At 40.7% G+C, this 20,062-nt stretch overlaps 1 protein-coding gene across 4 annotated transcripts in view; it reads left to right on the top strand.

Moving 5' to 3' along the window:
• The window catches only part of XPNPEP3 (X-prolyl aminopeptidase 3), an 88,722-nt gene that overhangs the window by 34,888 nt on the left and 33,772 nt on the right, over positions 1 to 20,062 (top strand). For all 4 annotated transcript variants that reach the window (XM_073644158.1, XM_073644160.1, XM_073644161.1 and 1 more), the window contains 4 exons: positions 5,598 to 5,800; positions 6,882 to 6,944; positions 9,904 to 10,017; positions 16,085 to 16,170. In XM_073644158.1, coding sequence (XP_073500259.1) covers positions 5,598 to 5,800; positions 6,882 to 6,944; positions 9,904 to 10,017; positions 16,085 to 16,170 — 466 coding nt within the window. The remainder of the gene's footprint in view (positions 1 to 5,597; positions 5,801 to 6,881; positions 6,945 to 9,903; positions 10,018 to 16,084; positions 16,171 to 20,062) is intronic.

The following is a 20,062-nucleotide window of genomic DNA, read 5'->3' as shown; positions in this document are numbered from 1 at the left end:
TCCTCCCGATCTCTCCGATTCGCCATGAGAGTCCTTGGCAGGATGGTGGCGTCAATAGAAGCAGTTCCATTTGCTCAGCTTCACCTCAGACCTCTCCAATTAGACATTCTCAGGTCTTGCGACAGGAATCCTTCTTCCCTCGACAGGAGATTACAACGGAAGTCATCAGCCGAAAAGTCCCTTCATTGGTGGTTCAACCGGTCCTCTGACAAAAAGAAAATCCTTTTCCCAGGTCAATGGAAGATCCTGACCACCGACGCAAGCCTGACGGGTTGTGGTGCAGTATAGCTACACCACAGAGCACAGGGCAAATGGTTTCCAGCGGAAGCAACCTTGCCCACCAACATTCTGGAAATTCGGGCCATCCTCCTGGCGCTGAGAGCATTCCAGCACTTACTGGCAGCTTCCCACATCAGAGTCCAGTCGGACAATGCCATGGCCGTGGCATACGTCAGTCACCAAGGGGGGACCCGCAGCGCTCAAGCAATGTGAGAAGTGACACACATTATCCACTGGGCAGAGACAACGGACTCTGTTATCTCTGCAGTCCACATTCCGGGTGTAGACAACTGGGAAGCAGACTTCCTCAGCCGACAAGAAATACACTCGGGAGAATGGGCTCTCCACCCCGAAGTCCTCCAGCAGATCTGCCATCGTTGGGGCACTCCGGATGTGGACCTAATGGCATCTCACCTCAATGCCAAAGTCGCCAACTTCATGGCTAGATCACACGGTCAACGAACTCTGACGGCGGACGCCCTGGTTCAGGATTGGGCCAAGTTCCAACTTCTGTATTTTTTTCCGCCTCTCCCTCTGATTTCCAGAGTGGTGAGAAAGATCAAACAGGAAGGAGTTCCAACCATCCTAATCGCTCCGGACTGACCCAGGTGTACATGGTACGCCGACATAGTACAGCTCATTGCAGACGCTCCCTGGCGTCTTCCCGACCGCCCGGATCTTCTGTCACAAGGTCCGTTCTACCATCAGAACTTTGAAGCTCTCAGTTTGACGGCGCGGCCATTGAAACCTGGGTGTTAACACAAGCAGGTTTTTCGCCAAACGTCATTACAACCACGTTCAGAGCTAGAAAACCAAACTCTGCCAAGATTTATTACCGTACCTGGAAAGCCTTCTTTACCTGGTGCGAATCTTGTAACCAAGCCCCACTACCCTATTCCTTTCCTAGGGTACTCGGCTTTTTTTTTTCAATCGGGCCTGGAAGCCAAACTATCTCTGGCCTCCCCTAAAAGCCAAGTATCAGCTCGGTCTGTACTTTTTCAGAAAAGCATTGCACACAGACCGCAAGTCAGAGCTTTTTCTTCAGGGGGTTTCATGTTTGATTCCACCCTACAATCGACCACTAGAAACGTGGGACCTTAACCTGGTGCTCACAATACTACAGGAAGCACCCTTTGAACCACTTAAGGAAACTCCACTCCGTCTTCTATCTTAGAAGGTGGTTATTCCCTGTGGCGATCACGTCACTACGAAGAGTGTCTGAGCTCACGACACTCTCCCGCAGACAACCGTTCCTAAATTTTCTCCAGGATAAGGTAGTCCTTCGTACGTTTCCATCCTTTCTCCCAAAGGTTGTCTCAGGCTTCCATCTCAACAAAGAGATTTCCTTACCATCCCTCTGTCCGGCTCCGGTTCATAGAGTGAAAAAGGCTTTGCATATGCTTGACCTCGTTAGGGCACTGCGTATCTATGTGTCTAGGACTGCGCCCTTCAGAAAATCGGACTCTCTTTTCCTCCTTTTGGAAGGTGGTCGCAAGGGTCTTCCAGCCTCTAAGGCTACCCTTGCCAGGTGGTTTAAGTCCACCATACAAGAGGCTTACCGCCTCAAAAATTCTCCCCTTCCAGCAGGTATTAAGGCCCATTCTACACGTACGGTAGGGGCCTCCTGGGCCACTCGCCACAAGGCCTTGGCACAACAAGTGTGTAAGGCAGCCACCTGGACCAGCCTACACACATTTACCAAGCACTACAGCGTTCATACCCAGTCCTCAGCAGACGCGAGCCTGGGCAGACGCGTGCTACAAGCGGCGGTATCCCAATCCTAGGGAACCGCCCACATGATATTCGTCCATTGCTTCCCACCCAGGGACTGCTTTGGGACGTCCCATGGTCCTGTGTCCCCCAATGAGGCGACAGAGTAAAGGAGATTTTTGTGTACTCACCGTAAAATCTCTTTCTCTTAGCCTCTAATTGGGGGACACAGCACCCACCCTGTTGCCCTTCAGGGCCGTTAAAGTTGAGTTCTCATATTGGTTTTCCTTTGAGTTCTTATATAGTTACCTTTTTTATAGGCATAACTATATTATTTATCTATAGTTGCCTTTTTATAGGTATGACTATGATATCTATGTTACTTTTCTCCCACTGCTTTTGCACAAAACTGAAGATGGCTGACGCCGTCCAGGGGTGTATACTGCATGGGAGGAGCCAATGTTAATCTTTTTCAGATTAAGCATAGTGTCGCCTCCTAGTGGACAGCAGCATAACCCATGGTCCTGTGTCCCCCAATTAGAGGCTAAGAGAAAGAGATTTTACGGTGAGTACACAAAAATCTCCTTTTTCTGGGGTCTTGTGTGACCTTTTTGGGTTATTTTGGTCTGGCGGCCACTCATTGGAATGTTCACCACTGTTCCATGTTTTCGCCATTTGTGGATAATGGCTCTCACTGTGATTTGCTGGAGTCCCAAAGCTTTAGAAATGGCTTTACAACCTTTTCAAGACTGATAGATCTCATTTACTTTGTTTCTCATTTGTTCCTGAATTTCTTTGGATCGCAGAATGATGTCTAGCTTTTATGGATCTTTTGGTCTACTTTACTTTGTCAGACAGGTCCTATTTAAGTGATTTATTGATTAAGAACAGATGTGGCAGTAATCAGGCTTGTGTGTGGCTAGGGAAATTGAACTCAGCTTCCCAAAGATGTGATAAACCACTTAATTTATGTTTTAAGGGGGGGGGCAATCACTTTTTCATACAAGGCTCTGGAGGTTTGGATTTCTTTTTCCCTTAATAATAAAGACCTTAATTTAAAAACTGCATTTTGTGTTTACTTGTGATATCTTTAAATAATCTTAGCAGGGGGAATAAAATGCAGATGGTTAAGAACCGTAAAGGTCACACCACGTAGCATCCAAAATATAATTGTGTGTGTATGTATGTATATATATATATATATATATATATATATATATATATATATATATTTACATAAATCCACCAGGCAATGGGTATAAATAAATAAATAATAGATTGTAATCAATATTAATATTGTAGATCAATATACAAACATGCCCGACAGTATATTAACAATGCAACCCTGTAGACATGCCTAAATGGCTATGATAGAAAAAATCTAATTCATATCTGCCTCCAATATAGGAATATGTCACACACAGTCTTAAGTGTGGTCACTTAGTGACCTAATGGTCACCATAACCCTGTGTATACATACCAGGGGATCCGTGGGGAGGCAGGTATAAGGGCGCATGTAGAATAGAGACTGCACACGTGGCGCGACTGCCCCGACACACGTTTCGGTTTCGCTTAGTCAGGGGGCACGGGAAAGTGAAGAGTGCAGGGGTATAAAAAGGCGCCGGCACCATGGACCGGAAGTGACGCATAGCGCAGCCATGGAGACCGCAGTGCCAGTCGGCGTCCGCGTCACATGACGGCCGACGACAGGGCACATGGGAGTCATGTGACCTGAAGTCAAATGGCACTCGAGATACGGAAAGCCGGCAGGGACCACGGAGTCAGTGGCACGCATGCGTGCAAGGCCGCAAGATACAAGGGGAACTTCACAGCTTCATCTCCTCTTGTATCTTGCATGCATGCGTGCCACTGACTCCGTAATCCCTGTCGGCTTTCTGTATCTTGGGTGCCGTCTGACATCAGGCAGGGTTGTGGTGATCATTAGGTCACTTAGTGACCACCCTTAACCCCTTAGTGACCGGACCAATTTTTTTGAAATCTGACCAGTGTCACTTTATGTAGTAATAACTCTGGAATGCTTCAACATATCCCATTGATTTTGAGATTATTTTTTGTGACACATGATACTTTATAATAATGGTAAATTTAGTTTGATATGTTTTGCATTTATTTATAAAAATATCAGAAATTTGACAAAAATGTTTTAAAAATTGCAATTTTCAAACTTTGAATGACTATCCCTTTAATCCCAGTAGTCATACCAGACAAAACATTAATAAATAACCTTTCCCTCATGTCTGCTTTACATCAGCACCATTTGTAAAGTGTTCTTTTATTTTGTCAGCATTTTAGGTTTAAAAATGTAGCAGTAATTTTTCATTTTTTCAAGGAAATTTACAAAACTTATTTTTATAGGAACCTGTTCAGTTTTGAAGTGACTTTGGGGGTCCTATATGTTGGAAACCACCCAAAAGTGATACCATTTTAAAAACTGCACCCCTCAACGTATTTAAAATTTCTTTCAAGTTGTTCATTAACCCTTCTGGTTCTTTTCAGGAGGTAATGGAAAGTGGCATGAAAAGAATGAAAAAGTTTATTTTTACCACCTAAATTTTGATAACTTCTGTAAAGTCTGTTATAGCCAGCAGACTCTAAGGCCGTTATTTGGCCATGAACTGCCAAAACAGACATCAGGACCACACAATCAAGATGTCAGGGTGCCGATGAGGTTAAAGAGGGAGCCCCCACCCTCTGTTAACTATTTAGATTCTGTAGTCACTATTGACACTTTAATTTTCACCTTAGGCAGCACAAAAGCAAGAATCAGTCCTGCTTGTGTCAGAAATTGAAATCTCCAACTCTATACACAGTCATAGTTTTGTATTATATTTGTGTTATAATTTGCAAATTGTTTCAGAAACCGACTCAAAGTAATAAAACTTAAAGGGAACCTGTCAGCTGGTTTTTAGACCCCAAAGTAAAAATTTTTAGTAAAGTCTGTGTTTCCGTTGTCTCATAGTCCATCTGCAAATGAGCTTGCAAGCGTAGGGGCTCAACCTGCGCTGACAGCTCTCTGGCCTCTCTCTTTCTCCTCCCAGTGATTGACAGGTCACTCTTGTCTGTGACCTGCTTTCCTGGATGATCATCTCATGCAGGTGCCGTCATTAGCGGGGCATGCACAGTAACATCCTGATGATGTTGCAAGAGTCGAGTTATCCCTCTGTGGGGGATCAGGGGACACCCGCTTCTGCATGAAATGTTTGTGTCCATGACCTACTGCCCCGTTTGAGATCTCGCGCAGGTGCAATCATACCGGGAGCAGCACTTTACGCAGATGAATAATCTGGCTCTCGCAACTTCATCAGAGAAAAGTGATCTGTCAATCACTGGCAGGAGGAGGGTGACGGGAGAAGAGAGGGGCCAGACCCTGCACTTGCACGCTCATTTGCACAAGAATTCACCAATGGATTACGAGACAAGGACTTATATAAAGCTATGGAAGTACTTTACAGGTACCCCAAATTGTGATGATGATACTTTGGGGTCTAAAGAGCTGCTGACAGGTTCCCTTTAATAGGAATACTTCTGTAATTACAGCTGTTGCATTTATATCTTACTGGACTTTTTTGTGCTTGATCATGTTTCAGATAAGAAGATAACACTATGGTACGACTACATGAGACCGCCTCACCATTCATTACACTCTAACTTCATCCAACCTCTTGTAGAGTCAAACGCCAAGCTCAAGGATAGGATCAAGTTTACTCAACGCCTCACTCAGCGGCTTCGCTTAATTAAGTCTCAAGCTGAAATTGATCTTATGAAAAAAGCAGGACATATTTCTTCTCATGTACGGAATTTTGTAAATGAGTGTGAACACGGTATATTTAACATCTCTAGTGTGTGAAAGAAGGTTTTTCTGTATTTTTTGTTGTTTGGCTTTCATGGCTAGGACAAACCGTCTTTTTTTTCTTTTACTTTTTTATTGTCATATTCCCGGAGCTATCATTTCTTTTTTTTTTTTTGGCGACGTAGTCGTTTGGGACTTAAGTTTTAAATTTTTTCAGGGTGAACTATAATTGTTAGTGTCATTATTGCGAAGCAACATCCAGCTTATTAACGAACATTTATTAACTCTTTATAGGGAGGAATATAAAAAAATCTGCAATTCTGCCATTGTTTTCTATACATTTTAAATTTTACACCATTCGCCATGCTGTAGAAATAAAGTGTTAACTTTATTCTGTAAGTCAGTACAATTATGGTGATGCAAAAATGATATCGTTTTATCACTTTTGTCCAAGTAATGAACTGTTTAAGTTGTTTTTGTGTCACCATATTCTGAGAGCCATAATTTTTATAATTTTCCGTCGGCCGATCTGTCTGAGGACTTATTTTTTGTGTGACAACCTGTTGTTTTCAATTGTACCATTTTGTGTTACATGCGATTTTTTGCATCACTCTTTGGGATGCAAAATGATCAATAAAATGTATTTTTTGTAGGAGGCAAGAACAAAAAACAGCAATAAATTGGGATTTTTTTTCTATTTTATTTTTTTATATAGGTTATCTGCAGTATTGACATTTTAATTTCATTCTGCAGCTAAATGCAATTACTGTGATATCCAAATTATGTTGTTTTTTCTACTTTTGGACTAGAAAATAATTTTTAAATAAAATTTGTTTGTCGACATATTCCAAGAACCTTTTCATATTTCTGTATACATAGAGGTATGAGGTCTTGTTTTTGCATAATGTGGTATACTTTTTATTGGTACTACTTCGGGTTACATACAACTTTTTGATTTATGAGTTAGTGTCTGGGGTATCTGAGGTTTATTGTTCACTGGCCCACTTTTTAATTTAGTGAAAATAGTTGCGGTGCATTTCATGTTGTATGCTATGTTACATTCTTTTTTTTTACCTTTTAGGCTTTCATAGAGACTATGCATTGGAGTAAGGCTCCTGTGGATGAAGCTTTAATATATGCCAAGGTGAGAACTATGCCCTAAAATAAAAAACTGTTACTATATTGTATTTCTGCTGTGATTACTTACTCGTTTGCTTAATGACATTTTGATAAATTCCCTGTTTTATCTTCTGCAGATCTAGCAGTGCTTAGAATGCTGAGCTCTGTATAACCCCGCCCACATCACTGATTGGCAGCAAGCTACTAATCAGTGGTGGAGGCGGGTTTATACAAAGCAGGAGGACTACATGGCACAAGACAACTAGTCTTCTACTGAGAATCTCCTGCTGATAAAACACTGATTTTATTGAAGCAAACAGCCCAGTAAGTGACACCGCTGGAATGAGGGTATCTGCCCCTACATTGTGCTGCTCTCAGATTACACAGAAAAAACCCGCTGACAGATTCTCTTTAATAGTCATATATGTCGAAAATATGATGTTTCTGCTTATAACCCAGCATTTTTAAAGTATACAGGACAAAGACCCAAGGCACAAATAAATGCCATACAATTACATTAAATTGGTCAATCAAAGACATAATCACTATGTACGAGGACAACCCACACAACCAAATCTAAGTGAATATATACATATAAAGGGCTCACTATGCACATAAGGAAACATGATACATTATGGAAGAAAAAGGAAATAAAAGTAAAGTACATACCACGAGCATCCTATGCATGTGAGGAGTAAGCTAAGCGCCTGGAAATACCGCATTTTTTGGACTAAAAGACACACTGGACCATAAGACACACCTAGGTTTTAGAGGAGGAAAACAAGGGAAAACATTTTAAATAAAAAATATTTTTTAAATATTTAATAACATTTCTGCTGACACTGTTTTGGGGGAGATCTACTGCTGGAGGGCCACAGGTTGTGCAACACTCTTGTATGGGGACAGCAGGTTTGCACAACCTGCGCGGCTCTGCAGCTGTTGCCAAACTACATCTCCCATCATACCAACTTTTCCAAGCATGATGGGAGTTGTAGTTTTAATAGCTGCAGGTGGCCCTGCAGTGGAATTTAAAAAGGCAGGCTCATACAAATTTGTATGAGCCTCCTTTTTTAAATTTTGTGCTAGTGCCACCCCTTCCGTGGGCGGCGCTTGCGCACATTCATTTCCCGGTGGTCTCCAGCAAAATGGCGCGAGGGGCAGCGCATGCTCAGATTGGGATCTCGGCTCAATGACGAGCTGAGATCTCGATCTGCTCATGTGCCGCCAGCGGTGCCATTCTGCTGGACACCGCCGCCAATGACCCTGCCTCCTGCTCCCCCGCCCCTCCTACCCACAGCGAGCAAAGGAAGCTACATTCAGACTATAAGATGCACACCCATTTTCCTCATAAATTTGGGGGAAAAAGTGCGTTTTATAGTCCGAAAAATATGGCAGCTACTGCACAAGATCAGGTTCTCGAACAGGCTACCATGTACAAATATGTAATGGTCATGCAGGAGTGGTGACCGCTTTTTGTAGCAGCTCTCTGCTCTGACTAATAGGAGGAGGCTAAAGTAGGTTTCTTACATCTTTAATGTGACCATGATCTAATAGCGCATATGGACTGGAATGGTCCTACTGAAACAACCCTTAACCCCTTAATGGCCTAGTGCGTATTAGTATGCCCCAGGCCATCACCCCCGGTTCAGCATGGGCTCCAGCGCTGAGCCTGCACTGAACCGGGCACATGTCAGCTGATTCTTACAGCTGACATGTGCCCGCAACAGCCGCGGATGGAATCGCGATCCACCCGCGGCTGTTAACCAGTTAAATGCCGCTGTCAATCTCTGACAGCTGCATTAGCCCCGCCCATCGGTGACCCCTCACGTGATCGCGGGTCACCGATGCGTGTGTATGACAACCCGGGGTCTGCAGCAGACCCCTGTGGTTGTCATGTCTCGCTTGCTATGAGCGCCACCCAGTGGTCGGCCCTCATAGCAAGTGAGCATTTCTGCTGCATACAGGCGATCTGCTCATTGCCTCTGTGTAACAGAGCCGATCAGATAACTGCTGCTTCTAGTCTCATATGGAGACTATTGAAGCATGCAGAAAGTGGACAACATTTTTTAAAAAAAAATATAAAAGTTTAAATCACCCCCCTTTCGCCCCATTCAAAATAAAATAATAATAATAAAAAAAACACATAGACATATTTGGTATTGCCACATTCAGAATCACCTGATCTACCAATATAAAAAAAGAATCCGATCGGTAAACGTAGTAACGAGAAAAAAATTCTAAATGCCAGAATTACTTTTTTTTGGTTGTCTCAACAATGAAATAAAATGCAATAACGGGCGATCAAAACATCACATCTGCCCCAAAATAGTATCAATAAAAACATGAGCTCGACACGCAAAAAATAAGCCCTCACCCGGCCCCAGATCCCGAAAAATGGAGACGCTACTGGTCTCCGAAAATGGCGCCATTTTTTTATCAAACTTTGGAATTTTTTTCACCGCTTAAATAAAAAGGAACCTATACATGTTTGGTGTCTACGAATTCGGAATGACCTGGAGAATGATAATGGCAGGTCAGTTTTAGCATTCAATGAGCGTGGTAAAAAAATAAAAAATAAAAACAACCGTGGAATTGCATTTTTTTTGCAATTTCACCGCACTTGGAATTTTTTTCCCGTTTTCCAGTATACGATATGGTAAAACCAGTGATGGCGTTTAAAAGTACAACTTGTCCTGCAAAAAAAAAAGCCCTCACATGGCCATATTGACCCAAAAATAAAAAGGCTATGGCTCTGGGAAGAAGGAGAGCAAAAAATGAAAACGCAAAAACGGAAAAACCCAAGGTCGTTAAGGGATTAAATGTTCCTTCTCATTCTCTGCGTTATCAAGACAACTGCAAAACGTAAGTTGCCATATTCAACATGTGAAACATGTCAGCCTCTTGAGCTAAGAGTCTCACTAAAGACGTGCTAGCTTTCCTTTTTTTTAATTGTATTATTATCACTATATTTTATTCCTTAACAGTTTGATTTTGAGTGTCGAACCCGGGGTGCTGAAATTCTTGCTTACCCACCAGTGGTCGCCGGAGGGAATAGAGCGAACACACTGCACTATGTGAAAAATAACCAGATAATAAAGGTTTGTATGAGACCTCAAGTACTCTATTGCTTTTACTTTTATTTTATAAAGTACAGGATTTTCGTTCTTTATCTACTTTACAGTGCGTATGGAAAGTATTCAGACCAATTTAAATTTTTCACTCTTTGTTTCATTGCAGCCATTTGGTAAATTCTAAAAAGTTTTTTTTTTTCTCATTAAAGTACACTCTGCACCCCATCTTGACTGAAAAAAAAAAACAGAAATGTAGAAATTTTTGCCAATTTAATAATTAAAAAAAACTGAAATATCACATGGTCATAAGTATTCAAACCCTTTGCTCAGTATTGAGTAGAAGCACCCTTTTGAGCTAGTATCGGCTTGAGTCTTCTTGGGAATGATGCAACAAGTTTTTCACACCTGGATTTGGGGATCCTCTGCCATTTTTCCTTGCAGATCCTCTCCAGTTCCGTCAGGTTGGATGGTGAACGTTGGTGGACAGCCATTTTCAGGACTCTCCAGAGATGCTCAATTAGGTTTAGGTCAGGGCTCTGGCTGAGTCCGTCAAGAATGGTCACAGAGTTGTTCTGAAGCCACTCCTTTGTTATTTTAGCTGTGTGCTTAGGGTCATTGTTTTGTTGGAAGGTGAACCTTCGGCCAAGTCTGAGGTCCAGAGCACTCTGGAAGAGGTTTTCATCCAGGATATCTCTGTACTTGGCCGTATTCATGTTTCCTTCAATTGCAACCAATCGTCCTGTCCCTGCAGCTGAAAAACACCCCCATAGCATGATGCTGCCACCGCCATGTTTCACTGTTGGGATTGTATTGGGCAGGTGAGGAGCAGTGCCTGGTTTTCTCCACACATACCGCTTAGAATTATCACCAAAAACTTCTATCTTTATCTCATCAGACCAGAGAATCTTATTTCTCATAGTCTGGGAGTCCTTCATGTGCTTTTGAGCAAACTCTATGTAGGCTTTCATATGTCTTGCACTGAGGAGAGGCTTCCGTCAGGCCACTGTGCCATAAAGGCCTGACTGGTGGAGGGCTGCAATGATAGTTGACTTTGTGGAACTTTCTCCCATTTCCCTACTGCATCTCTGGAGCTCAGCCACAGTGATCTTGGGGTTCTTCTTTACCTCTCTCATCAAGGCTCTTCTCCCACGATTGCTCAGTTTGGCTGGATGGCCAGATCTAGGAAGACTTCTGGTGGTCCCAAACTCCTTCCATTTAAGAGATATGGAGGCCACTGTGCTCTTCGGAACCTTGAGTAATGCAGAAATTATTTTGTAACCTTGGCCAGATCTATGCATTGCTCCAATTTCCTTCTCTGAGCTACTTGGGCAGTTCCTTTGAGCTCATGATTCTCATTTGGTCTGACATGCACTGTGAGGTCTTATATAGACAGGTGTGTGCCTTTCCAAATCAAGTCTTATCAGTTTAATTAAACACAGCTGGACTCCAATGAAGGAGTAGAACCATCTCAAGGAGGATCACAAGGAAATGGACAGCATGTGACTTAAATATGAGTGTCTGAGCAAAGTGTCTGAATATTTATGACCATGTGATATTTCAGTTTTTCTTTTTTAATAAATTTTCAAAAATTTCTACATTTCATTTTTTTTTCCAGTCAAGATGGGGTGCAGAGAGTACTTTAATGAGAAAAAAATGAACTTTTTAGAATTTACCAAAGATGATATTCGGGAATTTTTAGATGGGTCTAATTTACCATCCCTGAATGAATAGAATAGATGTTTATTGGACAGACCTTTACTTTTGGAGGAACTGGAGAAGGCTTTGGCAGATATGCCAGGAGATAAGTCCCCTGGAATGGATGGACTCCCAACTGAGATTTATAAGTGTTATACTAATATATTACTTCCTAATTTTTTGAAAGTCTATAACCTCTCCCTGGTGGAAGGCTCTCTGCCACCCTCTATGCAGGAGGCAACAATTACGTTAATTCCTAAAAAAGGAAAGGACCCTCAGTTTCCGGAGTCTTATAGACCTATTTCGCTGCTGACAGTGGACATTAAAATTTTAGCTAAGGTCCTCTGTAAAAGACTTTTGAGTATTACAGTACAGACCATAAGTTTGGACACACTTTCTCATTTAAAAATGTTTCTGTATTTTCATGACTATGAAAATTGGACATTCACACTGAAGGAATCAAAACTATGAATTAACACATGTGGAATTATATACTTAACAAAAAACTGAAAATATGTCTTATATTCTAGGTTCTTCAAAGTAGCCACCTTTTGCTTTGATGACTGCTTTGCACACTCTTGGCATTCTCTTGATGAGCTTCAAGAGGTAGTCACCGGAAATGGTCTTCCAATAATCTTGAAGGAGTTCCCAGAGATGCTTAGCACTTGTTGGCCCTTTTGCCTTCACTCTGCGGTCCAGCTCACCCCAAACCATCTCGATTGGGTTCAGGTCTGGTGACTGTGGAGGCCAGGTCATCTGGCGTAGCTCCCCATCACTCTCCTCCTTGGTCAAATAGCCCTTACACAGCCTGGAGGTGTGTTTGGGGTCATTGTCCTGTTGAAAAATAAATGATGGTCCAACTAAACGCAAACCGGATGGAATAGCATGCCGCTGCAAGATGCTGTGGTAGCCATGCTGGTTCAGTATGACTTCAATTCTGAATAAATCCCCAACAGTGTCACCAGCAAAGCACCTCCACACCATCACACCTCCTCCTCCATGCTTCACGATGGGAACCAGGCATGTAGAGTCCATCCGTTCACCTTTTCTGCGTAGCACAAAGACACGGTGGTTGGAACCAAAGATCTCAAATTTGGACTCATCAGACCATAGCACAGATTTCCACTGGTCTAATGACCATTCCTTGTGTTCTTTAGCCCAAACAAGTCTCTTCTGCTTGTTGCCTGTCCTTAGCAGTGGTTTCCTAGCAGCTATTTTACCATGAAGGCCTGCTGCACAAAGTCTCCTCTTAACAGTTGTTGTAGAGATGTGTCTGCTGCTAGAACTCTGTGTGGCATTGACCTGGTCTCTAATCTGAGCTGCTGGTAACCTGCGATTTCTGAGGCTGGTGACTCGGACAAACTTATCCTCAGAAGCAGAGGTGACTCTTGGTCTTCCTTTCATGGGGCGGTCCTCATGTGAGCCAGTTTCTTTGTAGCGCTTGATTGTTTTTGCAACTGCACTTGGGGACACTTTCAAAGTTTGCCCAATGTTTTGGACTGACTGACCTTCATTTCTTAAAGTAATGATGGCCACTCGTTTTTCTTTACTTAGCTGCTTTTTTCTTGCCATAATACAAATTCTAACAGTCTATTCAGTAGGACTATCAGCTGTGTATCCACCAGACTTCTGCACAACACAACTGATGGTCCCAACCCCATTTATAAGGCAAGAAATCCCACTTATTAAACCTGACAGGGCACACCTGTGAAGTGAAAACCATTTCCGGTGACTACCTCTTGAAGCTCATCAAGAGAATGCCAAGAGTGTGCAAAGCAGTCATCAAAGCAAAAGGTGGCTACTTTGAAGAACCTAGAATATAAGACATATTTTCAGTTGTTTCACACTTTTTTGTTAAGTATATAATTCCACATGTGTTAATTCATAGCTTTGATGCCTTCAGTGTGAATGTACAATTTTCATAGTCATGAAAATACAGAAAAATCTTTAAATGAGAAGGTGTGTCCAAACTTTTGGTCTGTACTGTATATTAGAACTAGTTCACCCAGATCAAACTGGGTTCATGGTTTATAAATCTACTGCAATTAATATCAGTCGTCTATTCCTTAATATGCAACTTCCTTCTGACAACATGGGTCATAGAGTGGTGTTGTCTTTGGATGCTGCTAAGGCGTTCCACAGTGTGGAGTGGAGATTCCTCTGGGTGGTTTTACAAAAAATGGGATTTGGGCCTATTTTTATATCATGGGCTCAGTTGCTATACTCTTCCCCTATAGCTAAGATCAAAGCGAATGGGGTGCTATCTCAGAACTTCAAGTTGCACAGCGGTACGAGGCAGGGATGCCCATTGTCTCCGTATCGCCATTGAACCTTTGGCAGCTGTGATAAGAATCTCCTCAGAAGTTGTAGGGTTCAGACATGGGTAGATAGAGGAAAAAATTGCATTACATGCAGATGATATCTAGCTTTTTCTGGGGGACTGTGAGGACTCATTCTTAAACTTTATGGATATTCTTGGGAAGTTTGGCTCTCTATTTTGCCTTACTATAAATTGGGGAAAGTTGATATTATGCCCTCTAGGTACTTCAGTTATTAACTTTGAAGGACAGAACACACGGTTGGAAGTAGCTTCTGAATTTCAATATTTGGGTATTACAATATCCCCTTCCCTTAGGGACTGTGAAAAAAAATAATTTGTTTCCTTTGGTCGATAAAATCAAAGTGAAAATAGCAGCATGGTGCAAATTGCAGCACTCGGTGGGGCGATTGAACCAAAATGGTTTTGATGCCTCAGGTCCTTTATATACTCCATAATGCACCTGTTTGGATACCTCTAAGTAGTTTTCATATGTTGAATATACTTTTTAGAGATTTAATTTGGCACAAAGGGCAGTCTAAAATCAGATTGGAAATGTTACAGAGCCCTAAAAATGAAGGAGGCTTAGCTTTGCCTAATACCTGGTTATATTTTCTAGCGGCCCAGAATCAACATTTGAGAGGCTGGAAAGAGAAGATGCCAAGGGATTCCATAAGCATTATTATTCAGAATGTGGTGGGTAGAGGACCCCTGGTGAGCAGCTTGGAGGTCGGGAAATTTCTTGGTCTGTCTAAATTCCCTACATTGAGCCTTATTGGAAAGGTCTGGTCTAAAATTAAATAAATCGAAGAAGTAGAATTCCTTACGATATATTCACCAATTTGGAATAATTTACATCTTTCTGAATTTGAGAAACTTTCTGAATTTGGAAACTAGAGGTCCCGGGGTATTCTGTATATTCATCAGATAATTAGTAATGATAAACTAAAAGCTTTGAGTGTTTGAAGGAGGAATTTCTTCTGCTTGATAATAGTTTATTCCAATATCGGCAACTTAATCATGCATATAAAGCCCAGTGTGAAATAACGTTGTGGTTCAGAAGGACATTACACTGGATACCATCTACTCAACATGGGTTAATAAGGGAATAATTTCTTGTATATTTGATGACATGTTATTTGCATTTCTGAAAAAAATCCCTTTAAGGATCAAGGCAAAATGGGAATTGGAGATTGGGGTCATTTCTGGGGACAAATGGTCTACAGTTCTGGAGAATGTCCCTGGTCTGTCATTAAATGAACCTGGCAGACTCTCACAATTGGGAGATCATAAAGTATACAGATCTCCCAAGATGTTATTCGATATGGGTCTTAGACCTAATTTCCATTGCCCGCTCTGCTCTGGGGAAGAGGCTGGAATGCTTCACATGCTTTGGTCCTGTCCTCAACCATACTCATTTTGGATTGTGGTCCTCAATCTTATAGAACTAGCGTATGAATGTATAGTGCCTAGAGACCCTCTGATTTGTATTCTGGGATATGTGGATTAGCTGAATGTAGGTGAGGTGGGGAAAATTGCTATTGTACGTCTGCTGTTTGCGGCCAGGAAAATTATTGCTAGGAATTGGATATCAGAGAAGCCGCCATCTCATAGAGAATATGTTAAACATATTAAATCTCTTATCTTAACTGAAAAAGGAGTATATATTAAAAGAAATAGAATTACCTACTTTGACAATCTGTGGTCCCCATGGGAAAGACATGCATTTTAGACTCTAAAGTTTGGTGTTTGGGGGGGTTTCAATGTGTTTCTATAGATAGTCTACATGTTATAATTATGCTGGATAACTATCTCTACTCCGGGAATGGAAATAGTCAACGAGATTATCATCGAGTTGTACTTTGGATTGTACCCTGTTATTGCTTCTTTGTAATTGTTTTTGGAAAATCAATAAAAAGTTACGGTACTTGATTTAAAAGAAAAATAAAGTGTCTCAAGTTATGAAGTCCTAAACTGTATTCTGGCCTAATCATCCATCATTCATGTACAACCTTGTTATATATAGAGAGCACTGTTGTTACTGATTGTGAGAAGTTAAAATCCTTATTATTTATTTGTTAGCCCGGTGAGATGGTTCTGTTGGATGGTGGCTGTGAAGCATCCTGCTATGTCAGTGACATTACCCGAACATGGCCAGTAAATGGAAAGTGAGTATAAATTAATGAATTTTCATTTTTTTCAGTTCAGCAAGAAAAAAACATCTTTTACCATTTGAAAACTTGCAAGTAAATATGTTATTTACAATGAATCTGCCATCAAATTTCACAATACAAAGCTCATAAATTATTAAAAAGATTTTTAATCCTGATGAGGCTAATAGACTTACTTGGGAAATAGATCTCTGATTATATAACCAACTTTGAAAATTGTCAAGTCTGAAAGCAAATTTTATAAGTTCTAACTGAACTCATAAAATATTTAAATTTCTAGGTTATTCAGCCATTCTGACATTGATTTTCTAAGTAAGTACTCTAGCTTCATCAGTTATAAGAGACCTATGCCATCATTTGGTTTGTATTGTGAAATCTTGTGCAAGGTTTACTTTAAATATAATGTTTAGAAACTAGGTGTGTTTTCTAAGTGCTACTGGTCAGGTAAAAAGCATTTATGTACCAATGCTAAGTAACCCGCATTAGCAGAAAATCCACATACAATCTACAGACTTGCACAACAGCAGAATCTAATACAGCTAAAATAAAGATTGTTCAGTAATTTGAGTTCCAAGTCCTCAGATCTGCTTTCACTTGGCTTGATGCAATGTTGGCCATTTATTAAAGGGCCACTGTCAGCACCTTCAGTTTTTTTGAACTTATTAGAAACTCTTGAAGATGTAAAATGTATATTCTATATGTTGTTGCACTTTCTGGTCAAGAATGTTTGCTGATAATGCTTTCTGTAAATTTCTCGATACTAAGATATTAACACCTTGTCACTCACTGTCTATCTGCCTCTGAGGAATAAGGTCAGCATGGACAGTCTGCGACCTGAGAGAAGACTTTCCTGGCGGTAATGCTCTGCACTGTGCAGCCATCGCAGTGTAGGATTACCGCGATATGCAGCCTTTTTATTGCTTGATTTCTTACCATTATCAGAAACATATCTTCACCATGGTAATATGTACAGTACATATGCAATACCACAGATTAATTCTTACTTTAACCTCTTAATTTTTAGTTTCTGCACCTTGATTTTTTAGTTTTCCCTCCCCTTTTTCCAAGCGGCTTAACGCTTTTATTATTTTTCCAATGACAAAGGAGGGCTTATTTTTTGCGGGACAAGTTGTAGTTTTAAATGACAACATCCATTTTACAACACATTTTTCTGAAGAATTGCATACAAATATTCCAAGTTCAAAGAAATGGTAAAAAAAAATACTAATCCACCATTGTTTTGTTTTGTTTTTATGTATTTCATTCTATGATAAAACTTACATGAAAATATGATTTTCCAGGCCTGTATAATTTCGGCGATACCAAACTTGCACAGATTTTTTTATTAATTTAAAGGGTTTGTGTCAACTGCCCTGTATCTCCAAAACCTCCATCTTGTCCTTTATTGCACCCTGTAGGTATTTTCTAACAAGTCCCTTTTCATCTCATAACCACCTCCCGACCGCTCACTGTACATAAACGTTGGCGCCTGCTGGGCAATGTATCAAGAGGAAGATTAGAACCGAGTATAAGGTTGCTTTGTATATATATCATAAATATCTGAATAATCTCCATATTACAACCTACTCTTAGGACCGTATATCTCGGGCCATTCGTATAAGGAACAAAAAAAAAAAAAAAAAGTTTTCCCTAATAAAGTGATTTTCTATTTTTCTAATATATTGGCCATATATTCTTAGTATTTTCTGCTTCGGCACCTCGTTGTATCTGCTGGGCAATGTGCAGCATGGACGTTTATAAACGGTCGGTGGTCTCGCAGCGCTCAGGACCTCAAGGCCGCCGGAGGTCACATGATCACATCCGGGTCTGCCATGTACGGTGTTCTGCTAGGATCAGCCAGCATCTGAGTCTAACAGGACATCTGACAGTGTAAAACTGTCAGGTCTCATGCAATGCAATACATGTCTATTGCATTGCATGAGACCAGTGATCAGAAAAATAGACTAAGACAGGGACTAAGTAAAAAAGTAAACAAAAAAAGTCTAAAAATGTTTTCAAACTATTAAAAAAGAAATAACTAAAAAAATATTAAACCAATAAATCCGTATATTTATGCAAAAACAAAAAAAGTACACATATTTGGTATCGCCATGTCCGGAAGAACCCGATCTATAAAACTTTTACACTAATTAACCCCTTCTGTGCACACCATAAAAAAAAAGCGGAGCAAAAAAAACGATGCTTTATCATCATACCGCCAAACAAAAAATGGAATAAAACGCTATCAAAAAGACGAATGTAGATACTTTCAGTTGTCCACCCGGACCAAACAGGCTTAATGCCAGGGAAAAACACTTCTTTTAATATTAGAAGGGTACAATCAATAACTCAATATAGCTCTTTGATACCAGGAAATGATTGGGCCTTGGCCTCACTGGATGCGGCCAAGGCTTTTGACTCACTAGAGTGACCGTTCTTATTTGCCTGTCTAGAGAAATTTGGTTTTGGCCCTACATTTCGGGCCTGGATTCAAATATTGTATAAGGCCCTAAAGCCAAAATGCCGATAAATAATTTATCATCCACATCTTTTTCATTGGAAAGGGGAACCCGCCAGGGATGCCCTTTGTCTCCGGCTTTATTCGCTTTGGCAATTGAAGCTCTGGCTATAAGAATACGATCATCTGAGGATATCAGTGAAATTACAATTGCAGACAGAACTGATAAAATTGGTTTATATGCAGATGACATGATAATTTTTATGGACAAGGTTAAAGATACCCTCCCATCTGTTATTTCTACTATTGATAAATTTAGTGAATATTCGGGCCTCTTTATAAATTGGGATAAGTCTTCTCTTATGTCTTTGTCGCCCTCTCTGAATACTGACTTGGAAATGTTATCTCCTCTACCTGTACTGTCATGTTTCAAATACTTGGGAATTATAATTGTAAGGAATGATAGAGAGGACCTATCGAGTAATATTCTTCCTTTATTAGAATGCTCTAAGTGTAAATTCTCCTTGTGGGGGAGATTACCGCTATCAGCGTCAGGAAAGATTAACTTAATTAAGATCTTACTCCCTAAATTCAATTACATGTTACAACATAGTGCAGTACCGGTCCCTAAAATTTTTTTTACATCTCTTAACTCTTTGATATCTACATTTATTTGGGGAAGTTCCAGACCAAAACTGAGGTTGTCTATCCTTCAAAGGCCTAAAGATATGGGAGGAGCAGCTTTGCCTGACTTCCACCTATACTATTTAGCAGGTCAGCTTAAAGCGATCCGTAGTTGGATGCCTGACTCCCAATTACCGAATTCTGAGAACCATTTGGCACAAGTATTAGGCACAGGTTGTTTATTGGGTTTTCTAGAATTAAATAAATTAACTCCCATTGCTACCCTTACATAGACTAGCGAGAACAGTATGGAAACAGACAAAGAAAAGAACCAACTTTACACATGTTATAGCTGAAATGCCTATATGGGGGAATCCGTTTTTTGAGACATTAATGTAACATCCATCTGCCCCCTTTTGGATAGCTAATGGGGTCTGTGTGTTGAGAAATATTTATGAAAGATCTATACTGATGTCATATGAACAGGTGAAAAATAAATTCAAGGTTCCAAGATCTCAATTCTTCAGGTACCTCCAATTTAGGAATGGGCTTAGAGCTCATTTACAAAACTGTGAAATAAATCAAACTATTTCCTCATTTCCCTTAATATGAATACTTAAATCTCAAGGCCCTCAAGGTCTTTTATCTAACTTGTATACATATTTGCTATCAACAGGCTTAGATCGTATTGCTTTGCCAGCAAAAAATAAATGGAGACTTCTAATTCCAAATATGGGGGAGGAGGAATGGGATGAAATTTTGGAATCTCCATCATTTGTCTCTCCATCTGCTAATAATAAGATGATT

This window comes from Phyllobates terribilis, unplaced genomic scaffold, assembly GCF_046119375.1.
Source record: "Phyllobates terribilis strain yellow unplaced genomic scaffold, ASM4611937v1 Scaffold_8__6_contigs__length_399053987, whole genome shotgun sequence".
NCBI classification, from domain to species: domain Eukaryota; kingdom Metazoa; phylum Chordata; class Amphibia; order Anura; family Dendrobatidae; genus Phyllobates; species Phyllobates terribilis.
Note: the sequence above shows the minus strand (reverse complement) of the source record. Positions and strands in the feature narration are given on the sequence as shown.